The following is a 27679-nucleotide window of genomic DNA, read 5'->3' as shown; positions in this document are numbered from 1 at the left end:
AGAGCAAAATAGAGATTTCCTTCTCAATATCAGTGCATGTTGCTACCACCCTGATCTAAGTCTACAGAGAGCTCAGTAGTACCAGCCTGGTACACCTGGTGTTTCCATCATATACTAATAAGTTGTAATATTTCATCTCTTTATTTAAAAAGAGTGCCTATGATAAAGACCACTTTCTTTTGATTGCCATTTTCTCTTCAAAGCTACTAAAAACAATAAGGCACAGAGGGTTTATGTCACCCACCAGACTACTGAAGCATTAACAGCTTTATGGAGAAAGCCACATGAATTTTTCAACAAATATGACTACATTCCTTTTACCATATGGAAATGTATTTCTTTCCAGTGTCATGGTCCAGATCAGGTTTAAAGTTGCAGCTGAAAGGAAAACACTCCTGTGTCGTGGAATCAATGTTATTTTCCTAAAGCATGTGACCTGACATCTAGGGACTTTCTTTAATTTCTTTTTTAATTAAAGTAGCTGCCATTTGTTGAATGACATCATTTTCCATGCTCAAGTACATAAAATACCCAGTTTTGTAACAGTCACTGGGCACAACCTGCAGAGTCACTCACACACCCTGAAATACAACAACAGTTTCTTCAGGTGAAAGTAACAGAGAACTAAAAATTAATTGACTAAAATCTGAGACTGGCAGATAACTGATAAACATTTGACTGCACCCAGTTCTGATGAATCAAAACCAAGTATGCCACATGTGGTAAATTTAACAAAAAGCAGTTAACAGAATTTTAGTGACCTCTGAATTAGCTGCGCAATCACACAGAGAACCTCCACGACAAAAAGATGGTGTCACAAAATTTTAATTTATGAAAGACAGATAGACATGTCACTGACTCAGTTTCAAGCTTCTCTTTTTCAACAAGTAAAATCTAACACTCCTCAAGGAGCAGTATGACAAACCCTGAGTTTAGACAGCTAGATTTTATCTAAATCTAGCCTAAAGCCTTCAAATTGCAATTTAAAGAAAGCAATTGAAAGATCAAATTTAAAATATAAACATTTTTCCTAAGAAAAAAATTGGTTTGAAAAGGGAGAAAGGTCCAGGGTGGTTGTCTCACCCAGCTCTAGGGATACTGGGATTAACTAGCTCAGCTTTAATCAAGCACTACAGCACTATCAGAAAAGAGATCTTTCCTCCTGCCCCACTACTGATTTCCATAGGAAAAAGAAACCACAAGCAAACCCACAACAAAACATAAAGTTTTGTGTCAATAGGACACAAGTTATTGTTGAAGCAAAACACCTTTAGTAATTGCCATTAAAAATCGACAAGAAATTTACAGAAATTGTCTTTAAGGTCCCTACCAGCCCTAATTATTCTATTATTCTGCAAGAAATGGAAAAGGTAAAATTGAGTGTATATTTATGAATAAATATCCTAACACACATATGATATATATGTAAATCATTCAAATATCATTACTATCATCTATGAACACATGCATTCTCAGAACACTGCCTGGCACACTTCACTTCCCAGCTTTTACCAAGGGAATTAACACCATCTCAAACATATTTGCATTCTCTAAGAGTTCCTTTAGTACCCAGCAAAAAGAACTAGCAGAAAGTTAGGGGAGCTTTAACACAATGAAAAAATTGTTCAGAAAAATAAGTGGAACAAAAAGCTCACACTTTTGAAATAGGAAGAAAGGAGTACAACAGATGTGAAATGGTTTAGTGGATGTTTCTGTTTAGACAGACCTGGAAAAATGGAGTCTCCTAACAAATAAAAGATAGCAGGCAATTCCTATAGGCTTAACAATTCTCCACGACGACTCTTGATTTGTTATTATTACCACAAAGCTCTTTAAACAACTTGGACTCTGAATAATATACACACAAGTACGAGAGATTATGGATAAAGGTACTAATTCCAGAGAAGTGGCACCCTCTGGAAGCTTGCTACCCCGAGCTGACGTGGTGGGGGCTAGGGAAAAATGCACGTGTAACTCTAATTTTGGCATCCTGCTGATTATGTATACTGCTCCTGCTAGCCTCTCCACAATAGTGGTCTTGATTAAAGAGCATTGTTCAGGAAGGGGAGCACATGCATTTGCAGATGGCATAAACATGCTGCCGTGACTAAACAACATTTGATGAGCACATGCAGCCCTGGCAGAGCCCCAGAGAGGAACCTCTGCTCTTGTGTTCTCCAAGCCCTGCCTGACAAACTTGAGATAAACCACACAGCTCAGCCAGGAGGGGCAAAGGCAGCAGCTCCTGACTCCCAGGCTTAAAAACTTGGTAATAAAGGTGTGTAAACAGATGCCACACGCTCAGTTTTAGGTATCAGCCTGTCCCACAGAACCCAAAATGAGCTAAGTATGTCTTCTCTCTCGTGTTTGGGTTTTGTGTTTGAGTGCCCAATTTTACTAGACCCTGATCAAAGAAATAGTACTCTTACTCTCTCCTCATTTTATCTGCCCCGATTATTTCCCACAAATCAATATCCTTAGTGAAAGTGGATAAACTCAGTCTTATCCCTGTGGTAAATAGTAAGTTTACATCTTGGCAATCAACAAAGAAAATAGTTGCTTGAGAAAAACTGAAGAAAAAAATTCTTGAGGACCACATTCAAAAAGGAAAAATTAAAGGACTGGTACCTGAATGTTCTTCTCCAGAGAAATAATGTCCTTTTTGCAGTCATGCTGGTTTTTTCCCCAGATTACACCACTGTTAAACTAGAATTATGTCAGGTAGCTAATACAGGTAACAGCCCCCTTGCACTGGTTAGCACAGGACTTCTGTTACCACATGTCCACAGAAGGGGCCTATTAAAATATCCCTTCCACAAACATCTCTCATAATTCACCCACAGCCTGCAAGGATTTTTGGATAAAAAAAATCTGTGTCGTTTACAGGCTTTTCAAGCTAGCACACACACATAAGAGCAGGCTGATTATTTCTCTGACCTCTTGAACAAGAGACAACTCATATTTACTTATGTACAGTCAAGCAAAACATGGTTTTTGGTCCCCCATCAGAGCTAACAAAACCTTCAGGTGGTCTCAGAAACATAACTTTTTTCTGGCATACAAATCAGTGCATATAAATCCAAAATAAATACTACATATTTTAGTGCAATTCCTATTTGAATTCCTCAGTTTCGACCCATGTCCTAGACAATGTCTCATAAGTTCTTAATGAGATGAACTACATTTCTCAATGTATTTCAGTACATCAAGCCAGTAACACTGGCAAAACCAAAATTGTAGAGGCGATGGCTGATTTAGAAAATCACCATTTTGATTTTGAAATCAAGTTTTAACTCCTTTGTGAGCCCAGGGAAGTAAAAGATGACAGTAAGTTCTTCTGTTATCAATTATTAGAAAAAAAAAAAAAAAAAAAAAAAAACAAAAACCAAAAGAAACCCCAACCAAAATTGAAAATAAAACAGTGCTTGTAAAGGCTGGAGAAGCTCACAATTTTTCTTTGGGCTATGCATCTTCCCCACATCACCTCAGGCTTGGACCTCTCACCCAGATCAGAAGTTCCTGATCAATAGCTCAGGTTAGTCTCTAAAAGCTACATTAGAGAAACCCTTTTCTAATTTTTATTTTTCCTCAGAGTGATTCAGCTCAGAGGAGAAGAATATGGACTCAGGATAGACTGGAAGAGTCGAGTCAGGTTTATTCCAACTAAATAGCAAAATTCATCCCTATGATGTTTCTGAGATGGATGAACTATACAGAACCACAAATTCTCATCCCAGCTAAAACTGAACAGGTACAAAACACAACTGCAAGGTAACAATATGAATTAATGGGAATAAATCTCCCATTGTTTTCCAAGATGTATAGCCATCAATTAAACAAGCAAAGAAAAAAACCTGACTGTTTCCAAATTCCACCTCTTGGTAGATCTGCAGCCCCTAAGACTATTGGCAATGTTCTGTTACAAATTTGTGTGAGGCTAATAACCTACAGGTATTATTCACACACTGAGAAGACAGCGTGCTTTTATGAACAGAACAAAAAAACATACCTCAAAGTGTTAAAAACCCCCAAAAGTTAAGACTTGTCAGAGAAAAACACATACAGAAAGACAAGGATTTTAGTTCCAAAAGTAAGAAAAAACCCAGTTATACTTTGTACCCAACAGAGCAACTGACATCTGATTTTAAATGAAATGTCAGGCATTATTTGCAGAGGTACCTGAGAGGAACAAGAAGAAAAGATAATGAAACAAATCATCTTCTATGGAAGAGTTTTTTCCTGGAACGATGCTACCCAGAAACCTACTCTTGAAATTGTGTGCTGTACCTGCCTTTCTGGGAAACGTATTTTTACAAGAGAACCACATTCAAGATTTGGATGAAGAAAACCTACCTGCCAAAGAATTTTCCAGTGAGACTGAAACATTTCAGAACAATTCTAATCAAATATTTTACTCACCAATTCCCAATATATGGGCGTTTTGGCTTCAAATTTTAAATCCCAAATCAAAGACCCTTAGATTTTGTCCTTGTGATGAAAAACACTCATTCCACACACTGGCAGGCAACAGGGAGTAATTAGCATTCTGTCAAATCCTATGGTCAGGCACAACAGTTCACAGAGTTTCTCGGGAACCAGCAAACTTATGGTAGTGCTGTTCCACCAGAAAAAGAGTTGATCTTGCTCTACTCATTGGACACAGAAATTAGGGACTTGTCTTCACTGTTCAGAGAAAAGTTCATTTTTATATGTGGACTACTAATACAGAGGTGAGTTAAAACCAAAGACACGTGTATTTTAGATCACCACAACTTAAGGAAAGAAATCCACAGAGGTGTTAACACCTTCCTCACAGCGCATTCTGCAGCTCTCTTATTTCTGCATCACGTCACCCAGCGATATTTCCATACCTGTCACTTTTTTTAAAAGATACAGGACATCTTAAATTTGCCCTTTTCTTACATTTCAAGACATTTTCTGTGACTGTAGCAGAAGTAATACAGGTAGATGTTGAAGCTGCTTTGAGAGTTTAAACATATCCATTCAATACTTCATACTGGAAAAGGTCCTATTTTAGTGAACCTAAGAGTTAACAAAACATTATTATCTTGAGCTTGTGAGCTCTCCTGTGACTTTGCAGGTAGAAAGATGAATGCTCCCACTGGAGTTGTGAGAGAGTTTCTGAAGAGAAACCACTGGTGAGATTCTCGTTGGTTTTCAGGCTCTGGGTGCTGTTCATCCTCACAGAAAATACAGGACTGGGGTCTTGCAGTGAAGGTTTGGAGCCCACACACAGTAATCTCTTTTCCAGAGCATCTACTGTCCTCCGTAATTTGTGTTTGGGAAACTAAAGCTTGTCAATATGCCATGATTTAAAGAGTTTTTCCTCCTAAAAGGAAAGCACTTGTATTCCATTCTGTAAATGAAAGCAAGCCTTGATGTCTACACAGGGATCTGAAATGCGCAGCAGGTATTCCAAAAAGGGAAAATCTGAAGGAATCGAGAGGAAAGGAGGGGAGACAACACAAAAACACCAGGAGGGAGGAAGGATAACTGACAATTCTTGCACAGATCCAAATCTGTTATTTTATGAACATGTTACATGTATTTTAAATATATTTAGACTCTCATTGTACTAGGAAATAAGGAAATGCCCTTTATACTGTAGTTTGCAGTAGGCCTTAAAGCAATTAAACTACCATTTTTGTTCAACTGGGTAAGTCCAGTGAAATACACAGATCCTAACAGGTTGAGAAAAACTGAAGAGAATTTTTTTGTCACAGTGTTTGATTCTTCTTTTTTTCAACAATACCAGCTTTAAAGGTATAAATTCCCAGTATTTTAAATTAATTTCTCCAAACTACAGCTTATCAGAAGCAGCAATCAAATATATACTCTAATAGGAGTAAGGAAAGGAAAGTAGCAGAGCTTAATTACTTAATTCACCAGGACTTCTGTGAAATATTGTACACCTACTAATATGGTGAGGAATCATTCTTTAAGAAATGGCTTTTCTCACCTCAGGGCTACAGAAGTGATGCACTGCATTTCCAGTGTACCTGAAAGACCTGAGGGTACACACTCGAGGTAAGATGGGGAAAATCATGTGGCAGAAGCCTGAGATTACTTACAAGATAACACTTAATGTTTTTATTACATAAGGCACATTAGAAGCCACCTATTTCCAAAATGGGCTTCCAAGAAACCCATTCAAGTGCCCGCTCTCAGGTCCTGAAGTATACAGACATTAAGTGATATAAGTGTCATTACTTTCACACTGACCTAAGGATTAATCATTTCATCTTCCTCTCTCCTCAGCTGGTGGAATTGCCTGGGAAACAACCTGAACTCCCAGTGACCTTTGCTAACCAAACAACACATCCTCAGTGGTTTGGAGCAAAGTAACTACTCAGACCTTGAACCAAGACAGTTTGGACAGCACAAAGAGCTCTACCAAATACTTTTCTCTCATTTAGTATGCTGTGAAAAGTTTTGGTTAGCTTCTCCAGCTTTTTTTCAACTTTTAGTAAACTTATAATGAACTCACTGGCCCAACCAGGGAAAAGCAGCCACAGGAAATGGGGGAGACAAACAACAGCATCTCTTCCATCATCCTAATTAGCAACAGTTCTGCATCTAAGGTGGAATTTGTTAAGCTCTTACCCTCCCTGTTTACAAACTTAAGCAAAAGGCAAGGAAAAAAAAAAAACCCAGAGCCTGTCACATTACTGTAAAAAAAGAGACTGCTAGCACTCAATTGTTTATCAAAGGCTATTTAGTCTATTTAATTGCCACCCCCCAAAAAAAAAAAGAGCTTGCCGGATTTCCATTATTTATTATATGTGGAGTGACTCGCTGAAGCACTTGGAAAGATTTACTTCCCAGTGGTCACCTACTTAGATCAAGCGCTAAATCACTGCCTCTGTGGCTGGTGTTTGTTTAGGTGGCAGCAGTTGAGCTGGACCAGCCTCCCCGGCCCCTCTCGGGGTCTCCGTGTGTGTGGCCCGTCCGGGGCTGCAGCTGGATCCGCACACAATTCCCACTGTACTCCGCAGACTTTGTTATTCCAGGGTCCCTCCGAGCAGCCCCCAACACCCCAGGCACGGCTCCCAAAGGCAGAGCCACCTGTCCTGAGGGAGATAAATCACAAACACGCCGGGATTTTCGCCAAACGCGTCAGAATTCTCACAAAACACATCAGGATTTTCACCGAACGCGTCACGGTTTTTAAAGGCACAACTTCTTCGGCTCAGCTGCACATCCTGAGGCACAGCCAGAACCAGTGTTTCTAAAGCTCAGACATCATCTTATCTCTCCTGACCAACATTTCCAAAAGATATTTAAATAAGTACTAAAACCCTTATGGACATCCCTTAAGTTAGATTATTTTTCTTATTCTGATGCTTCTAAACATTACAGGCAACCAGGTCACTACAAAACAAACACGTTACACTGTGCTTCCTCTAAATCACACAGGAATTCTTTGTGACTTGGGGAAGTTTTCCATCCATTCAAAAACCAAACCATCAGCACTCATTCATTACATAAACCTTACACACACACACCATTATTACGCATTAATGATTATAAACACTTTTAAAATTATTTGGAGATTGAGGTTTGGTATCATGCCATCAAAGCAGTGCAGGAGTAGGTGTAAGCACATCAGTTCATGGAAGGAAGCTATCTGTTCATTAACTAAACAACAGGTGAATCAAGCACCTTAAGTCAGCAAATGTACTACACTGCCAATGATAATTACAGATAATTATTATGCAATTTTCATTCCAGCCCCCTTTAAAGCAAGGGGCATGCTGGGGCTGCCACCACTTCCTCCAGAAAACACCTGGGCAGTAAAACAAATTTCCATATCAGAAAATATTTCTCAATAATATTCCTATATTTTCCTTTGCTTAACATCACCTCACCACTTTTATTTGCACTCCTACAGACCACCCAACACAGTTTTGGCACATAATTAGGCTTTATGGCAGCAGAGCTTTAGCAAGATGCTGCAAAGAAGGTAAAACTTATTTCAAGTAGCACAATTTGGTACAGCCATGGAAACAGTAAATCAGTATCTAGGTCAGAGATTTGCCAGTCACGAGTCCCACAGGGGGTGGAGAATTAAGACAGAGCTCAGCTCTGGGAATTACTGGGCGGGCATAGGTGACTGCTGGTGATCAGCATCACGTCCTAGGCAGGTCCCATTAAAAACAATTAAAATAACCAAATTTGTGCATATAAGCATGCATATAATTCTAAAAAATAAGGCAAGGCATATTGATTTTCTAAGACTATGAAATTTACTCTCGGGGACCCATGTACCAATTTCATTAAAAGATTCTGCAGTAAAAGTTACCTACATGAATTGTAAACATTTTATAGCTCAGAGTGTAACAATGCATTGCAGAAGTTTTTGTGGTTCTTTTACTGAAAACTGTTAATTATTAAACACTGAACAGAACATTCAGTATGCAAACACAGCCAACTACATCTTCATGCATGCTGTCCTCTAATTTTTTCTTTTCTTTTATATCAAGTGACAAAAACATTAGTTTAAGAACAGTAATCTCCTATTTATTCACAGTAATTTGACAGAATTTGCTCACCCTGGCCCTGCAACACTCTTCCCAAGACTGGGAAATGTTTAATTTCTTTATCTAAACAGTTTCTGAAATATGAAAGGAGAAAGAGAAAATATTCATAACTACTAAATAAAAGATGTAAAGGCAAACACCCAGTAAGAAAAGCAAGGGCTGATAAGAGATAAACACTGAATTGAAGTCATGTTTAAGCTGCAGAATAGTTTCTCTAGGCTTCCTCTGTGCTAAATTTACATTTAGCCCTCTGGATGTACAGAGCCCAGGAAAATTTCCTAATGTGATGCTGAAAGAGATAGATCACAAATACTTCCACAGAGAGTTTGCAAAACGTGTGGAACATATTGTATTACACACCTGAAAACCATTTCTATTATTTAATGCTACATAATTGCTTTGGCAATTTTATTCATAGGCATTAGTTTATAGTACAGAAGGGGGGGGGGGGGAAAAAGGTGTATTTTCACCCAAGAAATCCCATCTTATCTAAAACCATTCTTTCGACACCCAAAGTTTAAAGCTTACATAAGAATTGAGGTTCTTTTTTTTTTTCAGTTTCTTTGGCCAGATTATTATTATTTTCCTAAATCAACACATAGTTGTTTCCATACAATTTAAATTTCTCATAAGCCTTAATCGATGGAAACACATATTAGGTGAGCCCACATACATAAGGATATTTTCACTTAATAAAAATACAGCATGCATTTAATCTGTCTTGTATTTAGAGTATGTGCAACACAGAGCAGGAACAAAAAAAGCATTCTTTCCTTTACTGCTCTCAATTTCTGAGTACAATCTGGTCCTAACCTTGTAATATGGCACTTGCAACCTCTTTGTGAGCAACCAAACAGCTCACAAAAGTGTCAAAAAGGGGTTTATAGTCAATATGGTCATGGGTAAATTCACAGAAATACTGATAATGCAGACTGGCAGACATACATGACCTAACTTTTGGCTCCTCAAGAGCCAAACTGGGCTGAAAAGTCCTATATTGCACAAGGAAAAAGGCATGTAAAAAATTAAGAAAAAAATTAAAGTACAAACTAGGAATTTGCTTTAAGTTAGCTTCTTCCTCAGAAAAGTTTGAACACACCAAAGCACAACCTGAAATAACCAGAAGTGTCTGTAGATACAGATTACTGGTTTCTTTCTCATTTTAAGAGGGTGCTTTTTCCTTGGCAGCCAAGCAAGCAGCATGGAACCACTTTCTCCTTTGCAATTTAATGCAACAATTTTAGCCTTAGCTTACAAAATATCTGAAGTAACAGAAAAACTGATTTTAAAACTATGTTTTAGCATTTGAAGATAATCTTGCCTGATTTTTATTTTTTTCTAATTTAGGTGAGTAGTACAGAGACAGGATGAAGAAACAAGGAAAACAGAATTGCACAGGAGGCTACAATTTCAAAAGGGCAGCATCTACCCCAAACCACCAACTTTCTTTCCAGCTTTGGCCCGTGGAAGAGCTCACAACACTCACTCAATCTGGAATGAGTATCACAAGTCTGTCTGGTTTTAAAGACCTTAATAAAACACAAGAATGTGTTCCATTCTCATTGTTTAACAGTCAAATTTAAACACTTATCTACTTACAGAGCCATCCTTCAGGTTCCTTTCATAAGAAAAGTGACAGGCCTTATTCTGCTCATCTCTTGAAATCACAAAGTTGTATTTGCCAGCTGACTCTTCTCCAGCTATCAGTGCCTTCCTCAGCTCTTCCACATATTTTTCTCTGTCCATTTCTATGTCAGCAGCCTCCCTAGAAATGTCTGCTTCAGACACTATCAGAAAGAGACATGTGAGAAATAAATAATCCAATGTGTGTGAACAAGTATCTGTATTATACATTATATATAAAACATATATTTATATAGATTTGTATCTATACATATATATAAAATATGTATTTTTATATCTATACATAAAATATATGCACTGACCTTTAAGGTCCCTTCCATCCCACGGCATTCTATAATTCCGTGATTCCATGAAATATCAGGAGATTATTCGTCCCTTGACATACATCAGTGTGCCATTTCCACCAGTGGAAATGTAGCAGGAATACTGTGTTTTTCAGAAATATTAAGTTCTGTCCCTTTTTTTCCCGTCTGAAAATGGGTTATTGCTTTATTGCTACTCATCCACAATTCTAGTTGCCTGAAGTGCCCCAAAACAGTACAGAGAGAAATGTGGAATCCCTTGCAGCAGGAGGCAAAGAGGGGCAGAAAAAGGTAGGTTTGAAAGAGTAATAAAAGGAGTGTTTGTCTAGAACAGTGATTTCAATACTGAGAAGATAAAACTTTTAATGGCAATTAAGAAAGTCATAAAAAGAAAGACACTAAAATACTGCAACAGAGCACTGTGGGGGATTTTTTCCTGTATATGCTGCATGTTTCTTTATGTTATATAACCAGCAGAACTGATCAATCATTATGGAAATAAGAAATGCATAAATCCTCACAGATGTAGCTCTCTAACCCAATACAAAGGTAATACAGTAGATTACATTGCATGTTTGTGTGCTTCTCCTCCCCTGCAACATTCACTGTTTTCCCTCTCTCCTTAAACAGGACTCCTAACACATTTCATCATCACCTTAAACATACAAAACCCATAAAAGACAACTCCATCAGCAGCTCTCACTCTCTTCCTGGTAGGTCTTGCCAAGCAAAATAATCCACAGCATGAGAAACCCAAAAGGGATTTCCCACAGCAAGAATATTCTGACCGTTGCTTTCCCTCCCTCCAGGTTTTGAATTTAAAATCCAAGCAGTCTCAAACATGACACAGTAACTTCAGAGTGACCAAAACCAATGTTCTGTTGTCTGAAAGCACAGAGCAGTGCAGTAGGAAGGCCTCATGCACAAGAATGCCAATCCCCAATGAAATTATTCAAGGGACTAGGAATTCAGCAGGAATTCCTCAGAAAAGGATCAGATTCTTCCAGAACAGAAAAAACTCTCCTTTGGATGAGCACCCAGTGCTCATGCTGAACTGGTGTGGGTTTCTTTCTTTCCTTTTTAAAAGAGGGAGGTCATCCTGCTTTCACTCCCCTCTGCTTTGGGAAATCATTATCAGCCTTTCTGCCAGATGCAGGAAATCAACAAAATGAGAACTGTGTCTACCTATTTTTTCTATACACTCCCAGCTATAGTGGCACAGCCTTCGCTTGGAAAAATAAGAGTCCTCTTTTTGTGAATTCTAAACTGAAGATTTTGAAGTCGCCTAAGAACAAGAAGATCCTTCACACAGAAAAAACAGTATTTATCATTGTTAACACCCTTCTTGTTATTTTCAAAATAACTTGACTATTGTCAAGCCAAGAAAGAAAAACCTTTCACTACAGGGAATCAGGATTGGAATACATGTATTTCCTTTGTGCAAGGACCCCTGATCCATGGAGTGTTTGAAATGTTAAAAGGAATATGGAAGAGCAGATTTAATTTAAATGTTGACATACATTTATCTAATCTCAGACCTATATGAAAGCTTGGCTTATATAGGAACTGGGGAGAAACAACATCTTTTGGGCAGGGAGAAGGAAGGAAGAAGGAACTATGTGGGTTCTTGTAGTTCAGATAAAGAGTCCAGAAAATGGCCTTGCCTCCTATTTGCTGTAAAATGTATCATTCTCTCCTCCCTCTAAAATATTTTTGCTACTGAGAGAAGGGCTTTTGATCAAGTATTTGACACATTTCTCAAGGAACACACAAATCTAACCTTTTTTTGCTGGGCATGAGTGAGAGGAGCATGCACATATGCAAAGACCCATCCTTTTACTGAGGTTTTAGAGTGGGGAAAAAAATCCCACAGGCTAAGTTTTCCCTACTGATAATTTATTGTCCCTTTTCCTTCCCACAAATTCACTTCAGCACCAAATACAGCTACCTTTGGCTACTAAAATTTTAAGAAAACATTTTAGAAACATCTGCACTTAAATGCTTCATGGACTCCAATTTGCAAATGCAACTCACATACACATTTGTTCCAGAATCTGGAGAAGACACAGAAGTGTTACTTCAGCATCACTCCAAGAAATTATATATTCTTGAGACAGAACAAAACATTCCATATCCATGTGCTCAATGAATTAGTTTTAGCTTTGACACACAAGCTCTCCAGATCTCAAAGCTCTCTCTTCTTCTTCTTCTCACATCCCAGAAGATCATGAACCCCACCTTCTCCATCACCGGGGACAAAATGCCCATGAAATGGTTTTCATACAAGTTGTGGGTCACAGTCCAGAAAGTGTTTCAAAAGCAGCAATAAAGAGCAGGAATAATTTAAATCAATGTATTTTTCTTTCCATTATTACCTGTCCCAGTCCATGCACACTGACAATCACTAAGAAGTAAATCAAAGCCAGTGCCTAAATCCTTTTCCCATGACACCTGTAGAAAATAGGTTGCTTCTGGATCAGAAACTGGATGAATTCTGTTCAAAGTCTTCTCCATCTTCCCAACACCTGTTTAAAAAGCAAGAAAATCTTGTTAAAACCACTGGGGTGCTTAACAGCTTTACATAACTAGCTTGGGGGTTGTGGGGGGGGGGGAATATACAAACACAAGCGTGCTTGTAATTTTATTCTAACTTTCCTCCCCAAATTCAGTTTGTCAGAGAACTGGTGGTACTTTCAAACAGGAAACTGGATTATAATAAGTAAGGTTTAAAAGAACAGTGCCAACAACTAAATGTATTTGAATAGTCTCAAATTAAGAAGCTGTCAGGAAGCTGGGGGACAGGAAATTACTACACACAAGCTCTTCCCCATGGCTCTGTTTTTAACTCACCGCCTGCTATCACCCAAAGTACAGAACATTTAACATAATTCAAAATAACCAATATTCATCTGGAAGACTGCCACGCAAAAGCTGCTACTAAGCTTCACAGCAAAGCAGAGGGTGTAGCAAATGCCAGCAACCCAAAGGAAATATTTTAAGCACTGGATGGTGCAGACAACAAAATCTGTGATGTTACAGTGAATTCCTTTGCTCTGTGGCAAAGCAACTTGGCAACGTGTGCTTGACCTAAGACCTCCTCAAGAATCCCATGCATTTATACACAGCCTAAGTGAAGTGACTGAGAAAAGGCTACATGTTCGCTCACAGACTAAAAATAGCACGTAAAAGGAGGAAAAACCCAGATGAGGCATTTCAACTACATGCACTGAGCGCAGTGATGCTTGGGCAAGGATTAAATGCTCTATCAAGGTTTCCATCTAAAGTGAAGTAGTAAATAATCATGACCAGGATCAGTTTAGGCCCTGAGGGGACTCTGTTCTCCAAGCAAGAGTAGAAGGAAGCTCTTTCCTTGCTCCTGGACATTGAGAAACAAATCTAGACACAGATTTAACTAACCCTGGCTTCCCCAAAAATTGGCATTCCCAGGATAGGAGGAGCAGCTTTAACTGCAGTTGACTGAACTGCGCATGACCCTTGCTCAACTCTGCACCCAACAACATCTCAAAATGCCTCTCCCTTGCCCAGAAAAGTGCACAGTATTCAAAAGCAGCAAAATATATGAATTTAGGAGTTGGTTTTCAAGCACAAAGCCTTAGTATTTACATCCCTAAACCACCACTGCGTTTACTATCACAGATGTCATACTTCACCTTTCTATTCCCTGAAAATGCAACAGAAAGCAGAAAGTTACCCAAAAATAAACTGAAAAACTAATCTGAGTCAAAAAAAAAAAGGGGGAAAAAAATTCTATTTCCATCACTACCCAGCTGGCCACTTCAGGAAATTTACAGCGTGTTTGTGCACCTGTAAGCAAGAACAAAAAAATTAAATATTTGAGGGTGGACAGCTGGAACAATGCCTTTGCAATTAGTGACTCCAGAAATAAAGGCATTTTAAAAATTTGTAGGGCACTAACTGCCTGGACATGGGTCAGTAAAGAGCACAGGGCAGGAAACACAAGTGATGCATGCTCAAGCACACAGACATGCACTCTCCTTTGCCTGCCAGATTCCCTTTTCCTTCTTGTTGATCATGGAAAAATGCAGTCTCTCGTGAAATAGTTTCATAGAATTCCGCCTCTGAAAGACAATGTTTTAAAAAATATTTCAATTAAAGACTGTAAAACAGTAGCAGACAACCCTGGCAGACAGCACACAGCGTACTGATGCATGTATGTGTAGTTCAACAGGAAGGTTTTGCTTGTTACATGTGATTTTTATCACAAAGTACAGCAAAATTCAGTGAAAAGCACCTGCACTAGAGGCTTTCTTATCAACTCAGACTGTTTATAACAAAAAACAAAGCAAGAGAATTACATTTTCTATTTATATAATGATGAAGGGAATTAAGTGTCAGTCAGAAAAAGTGAGGCCAAGAGGAAAGAAGCCTATTTATTTATTTAAAGATGCACTAACAAGGTCTCTGAGGCCTGAGACTAAATTCATTCGATACAGTGATACTGGTTTCCCATGCACACATCAGTACTCCAGCTAAAAATGAAGGTTCTGTTTACACAACACTCTTTGTACACCTGTGGTAAAACACAGCCTCTGCAGAATGAGGAGGCACAACCCAGAATAACGTCCTGAACTTTGAAACAAATGCAAAACACAGTTGTCTTGCTTTTCCACGTTTTAGTGCGCATCTCTGAAAAAAAGCATTTTCCAAGGGAGCATAAAATGAAGATACTTTTTCTCCCAGCTTTCATCTCCTCCACTGTGCTCACTGACCTTTTGAAAGGAGTATATTACTTATTAGTCCACGTTCAGAAGCTGCCTCACCACGCAGAGCTCAGCCAGACTCCATCTCCAGGCACTCAACTGTTCCAACCCATAAGCAAAAGCTCAAGGACTCCTGGCTGCATACAGTGCCTATTATATACCTCTCTTCAAGAGGAGGAAAAAACCTCCTTCGTGAAAATTAGTCTGACCTACACAGCACATAAAAACATCACTGCAAACAGTAATATTGCACCTTACTGGTTTTTTTTGTAAACAAAACAATTACAATGGCAAGAACAAAAAAAAAAAAATGAAAATCCAAATCCCTTTTCCCCTTATGTCCTGAGAACACAACTCTGTCACAGAGTTTAGGGTAGTGTTCAGTAAATGTATAAACCACCCACAGTTCAAGCATGAATACAGCAAAAAATAGCAAAGGTGTTCCCTTACTTATTTAGTAACAAGCAGTTACCACTAAAGAAATGAAGAATACAAACAATAAATCAGGGCACATTCCTTGTTAATTCACTACAAAGTGACTGCATGCATTTTATTCACTCTAAAGGCAAATCTTAATAACAGATGTATTTTCAAAACAAGATGTATTGCTCTCTACTTCAAGAAGTGAAATAAAACACTCTCCTCACAGGTTACCTGCCCCAATGCACCCACCTGCTCACTAAATTCATCACCCCATCAGCTTCCAATGTGTCAAGCCTATGTGACCCTTCACAGATCAAACACTTCTACCAGCTCAAAATTTCATTATGAAAGAAAGACACAGATACAAAGGAGAGGTGAAACCTTAAGAGTTATTTTCGCTTTCACATCTTTGGGAGTAAAGGTAGGAACTGTGTTAATGCTCAGAAAGGTTAAAACAGCCCCCTGAATTTTTGGAGTGCCACTACTTAACAGTCCAGCTGTTGCTTAAGCTTTTTAAAGTAAAATAAAATCATTTAGTAAAAGCAGACTATATTTTTATTGCCTAAATTACTGGGATCAGACTCACTATGGCAACCTAAAAAGCCCCTCCGAGTCCATCAGAGCAGAGCAGCACCCTCAAGTGCCCTTCAACATCCAGCCCCTGTGGACTCTTCCCATTCACCACCTCCATAAAATGAGAGCAGCCGGCTCTTTCTCCCTTCCCCCAGTTAGGACAAAGCAAAGCTGCAGAGCAGCTTTGGGGCTGGGGCCACAGAAAGGCAGTGTTTCATCCTTGGGGGGCACAGGGGGTCACACACACCAGCACCTCTCCACACCAGGGCACCAGGGCCAGCCCGCAGGTGGGGACAGCGCAGTCCCACCCCAAATGTGTAACTCAGAGGCTTTATTGAGGCCTTTGAACAGTCGAAGGCTGAGCTGTTTATCTTTAGCACTTTGTCCCCGTGGTCTTTGGCTCCTGGGCTCACCATTAGGCAATGTTTCCCTCTGAGGAGCAATCAGCTGTTGGCTGGTGCCTCTGCCCTCGGAACAAACAGCGCACACAGGCCCTTCTGAATGAACAAGACACTCTTAAAATGGCTCCACAAAGAATTTTATATGTTGTTTTGGATAGCACCAGGCATAGACGAAAAGCCAAATCTTTCAGGCTGCTCCAACACAGCATCATTGATAATGTTCTGAACTTCAGCACTTCATTTTTTTTTTTTCCTCCATGCAGACTAATGGCCTTTTTTTTTTTTTCCTCTCCCAAATTGGTTGGGCTGCAGGTGTTCCAAACCTCGGCAGCTATGCATGGAAGGCTACTTAGAGACCAGAAAGAGCTCCTATGTCTTTGAAATAGAGCAATTAACTTAAGTGCTTTCTTGTTGAGGAAAAATGGGAGCTATCCACAGGGAGTTCAGAATAGAAGACCACACACTGCTGTTAAAGTCTGCAGTTTGGTTCCTTCTGACACTGGCCAAACTACACATCCTAACCTAATAATCAGAAGAAAGTTAATAGCTAACTCATAATCAGAGAACAGATACTACTCAGGAGATGCTACATGTACTCATAAGTGGATAATTGGAGATTTAAACCAGTCAAGAAAAGCTCAAGATTGCTTTTAAAGATTAAAACTAGCTATTACCACATTTCCTAACAGAAGGAAATAAGATAATGCCTGTATTTATGCATATTTCCAGTGATGTATTTCATACAAATTGATATTCTCTCGTGTTAATTTAAAATTCCATTAACTCCAATACTTCAGGAGTAAGAACATTAAAATATCTGACAAGAACCTCAACTCTCACTCCATTAATCTTACAACTACTACTGATCCAATAGGGACTTCCTCTTTTCTCATTTCTTTTCGGAAGAACATGACCAGGCCAACGAACGTGAAGACAAACAACAGAGAATCTTTCCTGTTCCATCTCACAATAATCCTCCCACTCCTCTGGCCACAATATTTGTTTGACATTGAAGAATGATTCAATAATAACCTTCATCTGCAACTTATAGATAAATCCGAAAGCCAAAGAAGAGAAAAAAATTAGAAAAGAGCTTTGTTCCCTAATGCAATTTAGGGGGCTAAAACATTTTTGTATTACATGCATCCTAAATTATATTTAGCTGCTCTTTCAACTTTGCTCTGTATTAAAAGCACAAGGGTTACAATTTTGCCAATAATGCAACTTTGTCTTGAAGATAAAAGGAACGAACCAGAAACTGCCACTCGGACATAAAGAGGAGACTGAATGATTTTCTAACATTGCACAGAGGGGTAAGTGGGCCACTTTAAAAATTCAGTGCTCCATGGCAACATTTGATCAGGAGATCGTGGGCCCAACTGCAGAGCCAAGGCTCACATGGCTCCCATTTGCACTGCTGCCTTCCCACTGCTTCGTGGCAGCCACAGAACGATTGGAAACATGCACATACTTTTTGTGCAATCGTGTCCCCCCCCCCCCCAGCCCCCCCAAAAAAAGAAACCCCAAACCGAAAAACCAAAAACAAATCAGTTCTGAGCTGGTCAGGCTCCATGGGACAATAGGATACAGAAGATTTGCCACAAAAGATCTGGAATCCACGATAAGGAACAACCCTTGTCAGGCTTATTTACTACAGTCACCAGCTGAAAAATGAGGAGAAACAGAAGGAAGCAGACAGTCAACAACCTTTATAGTAGGAATCTTACTAACAAGCCTTGATCTTAATTGTAGCCTGGAGGCAAAGCCCACCCTGGTGTCTTTCATCCCCTTGAAGTCTCAGAGCTAACCCACTACCCACTGCAGGCATCCAGCCTTGCCAAGCTCACTTAAAACCATCTACATTAAGCTATAATAAGGTTAAAAAAAAAGGCCTTCGGTGTATTAAAATAAACACCAAAGTGGGCAATTATGCTAGCATATACTAGCAAATAAGGGAGTATGCAGACAGATTTATAAAAGGGGCAAACACTTTTTTTCTCAGCCTTTTTTTAACAATTCTTCCCAAAACTAAGTCACGCTGTCAAATCCTCACTTCCCAAAATGCACAGATAAGCCAGGATACACTAACTGAACATTATAAACCGGCAAAAAAAGTAAAAATAAATTTAAGTCATGCAACTGACATGTCTCCTGATGAAAAAGTGATTTTTAGTAGCAAAGTTACTAAAAAGCGTGTATGGAAGGGAGCAAAGATCAAAGGCAACAACCAGCCCAGCCTCCAGAGGATAGATCTGGGATGAAAAGTCAGCAGGCGTGTCTCAGAGACCCAGACTCCCTTTCTCTGCTGCTTCTGGAAGATGCAAGTCCCCAACAAATACTTTACAACTCTAACTTGGCAGCAGGACACCCTGGCTTTCCAAGGTCCTACCAAAGCGAGCGGTGGCACAGTGCCTTCCCTTGAAAACCACAGGATATTTATTCAGAAAAATAACTCACTTCCTCCTGAAATGTTTTTTTTTTAAAAAATAACACACATTCTAAATATATATCATTTTCCACATATTTTCTGTGAAAAGACATCACTAAAATTGCTGTATGCTTTGCAGATAAAAAGCAGAAAAAGGAAGTTGTGCCAGACGCAACCTTTGAGCCCAACATATACAGGCAGTAAGAACAAAGATTTGGGAATTCCGAGTCTCTTAGTCATATTTTTAAAAGCATCTCTGCAGTTTTCAGTACCTTAGTATCATCCATTTGACGATGGCAAAGTTGAGGAAATTTTTGGGGGGAGGAAAAAAAAAAAAACCACAAAAACCCAGCATGTTTTAATCACCCTTCGTCCATCCAAAAATACCCTGATACATATGTCTTTTTGATGTATATTTGGATAACATTGTAGTCTGGCTGAGGTATCATCTGTTTTCCAAAACACTGCCTTCTTTAGGATTAAATATTATCAGGATATTCAATACAAATCTGTCGCACAGATTTCCTTTGTTTTCTAGTTTTTAGTCCCCACACAGACCTATTACAATCCCACTCAGTTTGATATGTTTCTCTAAACGTCTGACTTCACATCATTGAGCAGTGGATCCCACTAAAGTCTGCCTTTTTTTTTTTTTCCTTTCCTTTTTCTCTGTTTTTTTCTTTTTAAATTTCAAAGTCGAATACATTCAGTACTGTTGAATCCAAAAGAGATCCATAGGCAAGAGCACCCAGTCTGAAACAAAGATAAATGAAACAAAGAAATCAGTGTCTGGTACATATGGATGGACGTAATTCTGTACGCAGGATTTGCTGAGGAGTTTTGAAAAATTGAGCCCAGTAACCTGGAAAAACAAGTTTCACCAAATTTTGCCACTTCAGTGGGACAAGGGCAGGTATAAATATGAAGGCTTACATTATCCTTCTCTCCTCCCACCTCTACACCCAAGACTTTTCAAAGAGATGGATTATTTTAATTTCCCGTCCCTGTCAAATTAATAATAAAAAATAGGCCTAGTCTCGAAATTGCTTTATCTTACTAAACAGTTTCCTCAGGCATTTTCTTTGAAGAAAATTCCTGCATTACCCAGTCTTCGCTTAACCAAAGTTTTATTATGTTTTTCTTTCCATCTGCTATTTATCTATTAGAAAATGCAACACTAAACTCCCCCAAAAAAAGGAGCTCACACGGCTTGAATTTACTAATTTAAAAATTGTAATTCACATTGCTTTGCCTGACCCCCATAGAAAAATAATTCACAAGACATTCACAAGGAACTGAGATATTCACTTTAAATCCACTTAAATTTCAATTTTGCAGCTCTTTATTTCCAGCTATGTTTATTACTTGGCATTGAACATTAATTGCTCTGCTGATGGATTAGGCTGAGTTTGAAGCCTAAGGCAAAGAGACACGTATTGAGCACCACTTTCAGCTGTTTCCACACATGGGCACAGGTTCAGCACCAGTTTAGCTCAGGCTTTGTGATAATCCACATTTGACAAACCAAAGCAGGACAGAAGCACCAGTCCTTATCTTGACAAGTGCCAGTATTTTAGCAAAGAGGGGGCCCAGGACACAAATCCCACAGCCTCACCAAGCTCTGAGCAAACAAGATGATTTGTTCTAAAAAAAAAAAAAAAAAAAAAAAAAAAAGTAATGACACAGTTCCACCCAAAATTCAGAGGCCACTCACTCTACACCCTCAGCCAGCACTTACAAATCTACTGGTTTGTGCTCAGCCAGCACCATGTCTACAAACCACATTTAGAAAGGAAAAAGGACACAAAGAGCTTCACAGGAGTCACCTGTATTGTTAACATCCCAAGTTCTGTACATAAGAAAAAATATAAAGCCTCCCAAGACTCATCAACTCACTGCTTTTCTAAGGAACTTTCATGACTCTTTCACTCTTTCATTCGATTTTTTTTTTTGGGTTCTTACTACAGACTAGGCAAAAAACCCCCAAAACAACAAAATCCTACTCAAAAATTTAACCCTTACCCAAGACACTTGATGCCAAGCAGGGGGTCTGCTCCAGGAAAACAGCTTTTCAATATTGGTGTTCCTTTACAGCTCCTAAAGAATGCTTGCACTGGAGTGAAAAGAAATCTGCAGGCTGAGATGAGGACACAGCAGGGGCACACCACTGCAAAAATGCCACTGGGACTTGAGCTGAGAGGGCAATTAAGTACTCATTAGTAAAATACAGCACAAAAGTGCTTTGACACGGCACCAGTCAGACCCAAGTTTGAGATCTTAAAACGCAAATTACAACAAAGCAGAGATGTGAAGCACCACAGAGGTCTCAGGGTGACGTGCTAAGGGTGCAAATTGTTGCTTTCCCAGGTAAGTTCATGATGACATAAAAAGTGGGGAAACAGCACAGAAACAGCACAGAAGGGATAAATATTTTTTAAAAAAAGCCTCAGTTCATGTTGGGGGGCACTTCACCTTTGTGTTTCTAGCTCCCAACTGCAGCTGCACATCAGTACCTGAAACACAGCTGTGAGCAAAGACAATGGCCCTGAAATAATGCAGGTACATGAGCACAAAAACCCAGCCTCTGTGCACAGGAGTCACCTCTCCACAGCTCCAACAACCTGTTCCAGTGCAGTTTTAGATAAAAAAACCTGCCACTGCATTTTCCTCTCTTTCCGTGCTACAAATACCCTTATTTGTTTTGCACCGTCAAAAGTACCAAATTCAAAACATGAACCTCAAATTAAGAATATATACTAAAAAATTCCTCCTTTACCTCTTTATTTAAAGAAAAAAAAAATCTGGTTTTAGCAGAGTCAGGGCTAATAAAACAAATCCCTGCAACAGACAAGAGTAAAAAAATTATAAAATATAAGGCACATTTTTCATCTGTAGACATCTCTGACCAAAACACGGGAAGAAAAAAACCCTTCTCTCTAATATTGTCTTCAGGAGATCACAAAATATTACTCAAGTAGGTGTATTTCCAAGACACTCAAAGATGCTTCAGCTAGTTCCTTGCCTCTTGTTTCCTAAAACAATTATCCTCCATGTCAGCTTTCACTGAAATTAACATTTCTGCCCCATCTCCCGATCTGTGGCTGCTGAGTGCTGGACTCTGAAAATAAGGTTCATTTTTTCTCAGCTGGAGTAATTTAATATAAGCCTCCACAACAGAGTCTGATGCTTCCCTGCTTGGCTCAGCCAGCACAAATCTCTCCCCAGGATTTTGTGAGGTTTCACCCCAAGCCTGACACAGCTGACGGCGTTTGGAAAGCCCCAGGCTCCCTCTTTCCTGTCCAGCTTCTGTGCTGAAAAGGATGGCCTCTAAGACCCCTTTGTAGACCTGTAAACAAACAATCCCTTTCATAATCATTTGAATCATTAAAAAAAAAAAAAAAAACAACCACAAACAAATGCAGCCTGTGATAGGATATATTGCCTCACTCTTCCTCTGGTTGCATTAATTTTTCTGTCCCAAGATAGCAAGCAATTTGGCTCATGCCTAGATCAAGGGCACAAAAGTTCTCAGTCTCTGCACTCTTAAAAGTCACATCAGATCAGTCTCCCTTTTTTATTATTTTTTATTTATTTTACAATCTGTGCTCTAGCTGTCTGCTCTGCTGGAGGACACCCCTTCACAGAAAAGTCACCTAGTAGTCTGCAGGGAGGACACACAAATATTCCAATGCTTTTCCAAGCTTTGTAAATCAGGACAATTTAATCAAATATATTATGAGATCACAAGTACACCTCAGAAGGCTCTTACACCAGAGGCCATTGCTCAAGGCACACACATAATGAATTTTTTTTTTTTCCCCCAGCTTGGAACTTTTCCTGTAAGACATGTTCTTTTGTGTTGATCAGATTTGACTGTGTTAGATTAGCAAACAACAGTAATTTGTTTAGCAATTATCTCCTAAATTTCGCCTCAGCTTGTGTCAACATGGCACAATTCATACATAATTCAGTGAGTCTTTTGTACCTTGACATATCTTGGACAGCAGTCCTTCCATTACATTATCTGATACTATGTTCTAGGAATAATCTTCACATTTTTTTGGCACCCTTCCCTTTTTTCCATCTCATATGCAGAGACAAAGGAGGTGGGGAAGACTTAAATCCATAAAGACATTGATTACAAAGAGCAGGAGATGAAGGCCACTGTTTCCTAACACAGGAAAGGGACACAGCTCAAGTCAGGGATACAACTAGAGAAAACACTCATTTTGGTGGAAAAATATACAATTTCAAGAACCATTTAATGTTATTTTACAACAGCTGTCTAAATTGGATTCTTGGTTATTTAGTGATGTTGGTTCGGAATTTATGCACATGATATTATGTGTTCCCCACAACATCAGCAAGCACTAGATTACATTTCTGCCAAATAAAACAGTGAAGAAATCACAGCTGCATCCTACTAACCTTGAAGAATCAGATAATGGCTTTGAGTCCTTGAAAATCTCACCCTCAGCTCTGGGTGGTTCCACTTACTCAAGGACGTGTGCTGCTTTTTCATCTGGGGCTCCTGAGCTCTAACATAACCCCTGAAAAACATTCTCCACCTCCTGCTAAGCCCAAGGTGACAAGAGTTAGGGATTAAAATTTCTCATCTTCAAGTGGCACTGCAAGATAATGAGGACATCAGAAACAGGCACTGAGACAAAACAGCAAGTGACCCTGCAAGGCCCGTGGCACACCCATGAGCACGCAGCACAAGTATTTGCTATACTGCTTTAATGAAGCCAACATGCAGCATAGAAAACCATCTCAGATTACCTCATCCATACTGAAATTGATGGGTTTTGGTCAAAACAGACCATTGTAAACACATCCAGTGTTGCTGCAGACCAGCAGCAGTCTGTGAGAGGAGAGGCACTGAGGTCACCATGTCAGGCACAGCATCACTAGTTCTACAGCAAGACCATCACACCTTGGGTGTTTTTACAATCTGGAGTAGCTTGCTAAGTGGAGTAACCTTTGCATTAGCCCATCAGTTGCATACACATGAAATCTGCCACAAAAAGCAGGAATTTTAAGGTGCAGGAATTTCCCAGCGCTGTAGGAACACTCCCGATCATACGCAACCCTGTGCAGTAACTTTCTATTAAACACATGGTTAAAATATCAGGCTAAAGCACCTCTGTTGTGAAGACTGAGGTTCACTCCTGCTCACAACAGCTGCAAACTCCAAGAATTTCACAGCCATTGTGATCCAGCCTACTACAGTGAATACCATGTGCACTTCTGGCAGGTGACAGGCAGAGGCAGAGAAATGGAGAGAAAAAGGAGCCAAACCTACATGTAGATGGGAGTTTGTCTTTTGCAGGTTGTTTTTTTTTTTTTTCAAAACAGTGTTAGCAAACAAAATACCACGCTCTAATTACCACTGTCAGCACACAGAACACCACCTATCCACGACAGGTTTGCCTGCAAAATGCACACCCCTCGTGTTCCACCGCCTCCTTGTTCCAGACGGAGGACAGAGCATATCTGTAGCTGTAGCAAAAATGCAAAGCAGTCCTTAAGCATTCATGCCTGCATTTGAAGATACTGGGAACCACAGATGTGGGCACCACGTAGAAGCCAAAGAAGAGCAGTATCAGCTTTTTGCCAGACACTCAAACCAGCATTTCTCAAAAAAACCCTGACTGATTGCATTTATAGTTTATTTGAAAATGCTTTTTCCACCTCATACACAGGCATGGGTGTGTTAAGCACAGAAGCTTACCAATACAGATGTACCCGTCGCATCAGTCACCCACCTGTGATACTTTTAAAACCATTTCCTCCAACTTTCTCCTGAAAATGAGACACACAAGAGAAGCTAAATGCCAAGCCTTCCACATGCAATTGCCATTGTTTTGTGATAATTCTTCCTGCATCTGGAAACAGCCTAGAAGTTAAACCTTTTTTACCTCTCATTATAGACACAAATTCCTTGGTGTGCTCTACATACAACTGAACAATATGTAAGCCTTTCACCACTAAAATATTTCTTAAAACCAGGAAACGCAGCCAAGACCGTGAACCCTTCTCTTCAGAAACCTAACAGCAACAAAAAAACCAGTATTCATCACATATTTTTATTTAAATATCTGAATAGTGCCATATAGATCAATATAGTTGTTTAGACTTATGGTTTGCTTTTTGAATTCCACCAGACAGGAGCGCCTACCCAGCCCATCCCTGTGGACAACACCAACCAAGCTGTCCCAGCTCTTTGGAGCTGGTTTTCCATGACAAGATATTGATTAGGAAGGAAAAGAGCACAAGGGAAACTGGAACAACACCGTCTGAAAGCTGATATTCCAGTCAATACCCCATGTCTACCACAGCTACATCCCAGAAGACACTTCCAGGCTAGGTGCACCAATCTTTTAAATTGTGCCACCAAGGCTCCCAAAAAATGTTTAAGTGGCATTCTTCCCACAACAGCAAATTACTCACCTGAAATCATTTTAATACAGCAGATGGTCAGTAAAATTTCCTTTTTGAATAGCTGAGACTGTTGGAAACTTCACTAGGAAATTAAAACATCTAGGGTAAATAAAGAGCATTGTTTGCGAAAATCGGCAATGGGTTTCAGGTGGGAACTTGCCAGAAACTATCAAAGAAGAAAAAGAAAATATAATAAATCTTTCATAACGGGCATGCTTGCAAACAAAACTATGCTAGAGGAAGCTAGATGACCACCTGAAAGCAGGCTTGGCTATGGTGTGAACAAGGACTGACAGCTGGAGTCTCTTCAGACATTACAAAATATTTTCAAGTTTCTAATTCACACTGAGCATCCAAAAGTGAGTCAAAGCAGGCAAAACAACTCAGTTTTTGCCTTCTATCTCAGACACACATAAAAAAAAAGGACAAAAGTATTATTGCATTTAAAGTCTTTGGTCCTGTTGACCATCAGAGGCTGTACAGCTCAGTGATTATATTGACAACTTATTTCTCTTTGCAAACATACTTTAATGTGACATCATTCAAGCACTTCAAAGTGAAGTTATCCTAGATAATAAGGCCATTTTTAGAACTGTCTTTATGCACTTAACCATATTTTTTTAACCCAAAACCTTGACATGTGATGGAAAGAAACCGATCCAGTGAATGTAATTCAGTAACAGGAATGAGATGTATGAACATGTTATGAGAAAATGAGCATGCAGCAAGATGCTGATTACCTGCTAGACAAATGGATAAATCTTCAAATGAATGAGCCTTTATAGTCACTAAACAATCTAGAGAAAAATCAGAACAAATCCAGAATCAACACGGCGCCTGAAATCCACAGGGCAGAAAAACCAGTTACACAAGAGAACCCATCTCAAACTCTACCACCTGTTCATGCTGGTAACATCCCAGGCACATTTTGGTGGTTATGAACCTGAAACCACAATTTCACAGAGAACACTAAAATTGTAGAGACCAAATCTACAACCACTGAGGAAGCTGCTCCGTAGAAGACAGGAAAAGCACTGTCCGTGGATTGTGTAGGTCTCACTCATCTCAAAGTCCTCTGCTTCAGTAAAGCACTGCCTCAGTCCCATGAGATAAATGCACTTTACACAGGTACATCAACCCCCAGCCTCCCACAAGCCGCTGCACGACGTGCACCAAACGTTACCCCAAAATGTCATTTTAGAGTAAAAAAATCTGTTTCCCCTCACCAAGGGAAAAAGCAAAATCTGTCCCACACCCAGCAGAAGAACACGAATTTGCTGCTGAAATACAGAGAATTAAAGAGAACCCCCCCCCCCCAAAACCAACACCTTGGGAAGGGGTGATGCTTTTAAAGCCACATTTGCGAGGAGAAACAGGTTCCTCGTAAAACTCCAGGTGATTGTTAGGACAGCAACACGTGGGCACCTAAACGCAGAGTCATCACTGTGAAGCTCTTCGTCTGAGCTCACTTCACTGAGTGATTAAGGTAATTCCTTAAAAAAAAAAAAAAAAAAAAAAAAAAAAAAAAAAAAACAAACAAAAAAAAAAAAAAAACAACAGCCTTACGGGTGGAAAAAAAAGTTGGAAATTCTTGGGCAGGTGAAGCTACAGAAAGGATGATGCCAAGTCCTAAAAGGAGAAAACACAGCACAGGAGCCAAAATACAACAGACCAGAGGAGAACAGTCGTCCCTCTGAAACAACAGAAGTAACAGTAAGGCGGACCTAATTAAGAAACAGCCTCATTAAGGCGTTCTTTATGTTATTAAGACCTCCGTAGCCAGTGGCTCACGCCCGCAGGGACGGGAGGGCGAGACAACACCCCCACACCTCTCAGCCACCCGCTGGGCGCCGAATAACAACAACCAACCGAAAAAACAACCAAAAAACACACCAGAAGAACCACTTTTGGTTTCGCGTCTCACTAAAGACACGTGGTCAAGACGGGGTCAGTGAAGGGCTGATCCCGGTTATCCCAGCGCCGGGACACGAGCGGCTTTCCCCCCCCCCCCCCCCCCCCACACCCCGTTCCCCTCAGGCCCGCCCGGCCCACCTACCTGCCGCGCCGCCACTTCCGCCTGCGCCGCGCCAGCCAGTGAGCGCCGCGTCCGCCCGTCCGTCCCGCCCCCCGCCGGCCGCGCCGCCCAATCGCAGCGCGCCGC

General features: G+C 39.9%; 1 protein-coding gene across 7 annotated transcripts in view; it reads right to left on the bottom strand.

The window, feature by feature from the left end:
• Positions 1–27604, bottom strand: part of XRCC4 (X-ray repair cross complementing 4) — an 89357-nt gene extending 61753 nt beyond the window's left edge. Inside the window, exons 1-5 of one of the 7 annotated variants that reach the window (XM_032096793.1) lie at positions 27085–27379; positions 26259–26315; positions 25528–25684; positions 12883–13032; positions 10161–10348 (exon numbers count right to left, since the gene is read on the bottom strand). In XM_032096793.1, coding sequence (XP_031952684.1) covers positions 10161–10348; positions 12883–13032; positions 25528–25537 — 348 coding nt within the window. In that variant the 5' untranslated portion in view covers positions 25538–25684; positions 26259–26315; positions 27085–27379. Of the gene's footprint in view, positions 1–10160; positions 10349–12882; positions 13033–21096; positions 21300–25527; positions 25685–26258; positions 26459–27084; positions 27380–27411; positions 27518–27574 lie in introns of those variants that run through there. The other 6 variants (XM_032096786.1, XM_032096788.1, XM_032096790.1 and 3 more) reach the window with 6 other exon arrangements.
• Positions 27605–27679: the final 75 nt, after the last annotated feature.

Source organism: Corvus moneduloides, chromosome Z, assembly GCF_009650955.1.
Source record: "Corvus moneduloides isolate bCorMon1 chromosome Z, bCorMon1.pri, whole genome shotgun sequence".
NCBI lineage: Eukaryota > Metazoa > Chordata > Aves > Passeriformes > Corvidae > Corvus > Corvus moneduloides.
The sequence above is the reverse complement of the archived record's forward strand: the minus strand, read 5'-3'. Positions and strand labels throughout refer to the sequence as shown.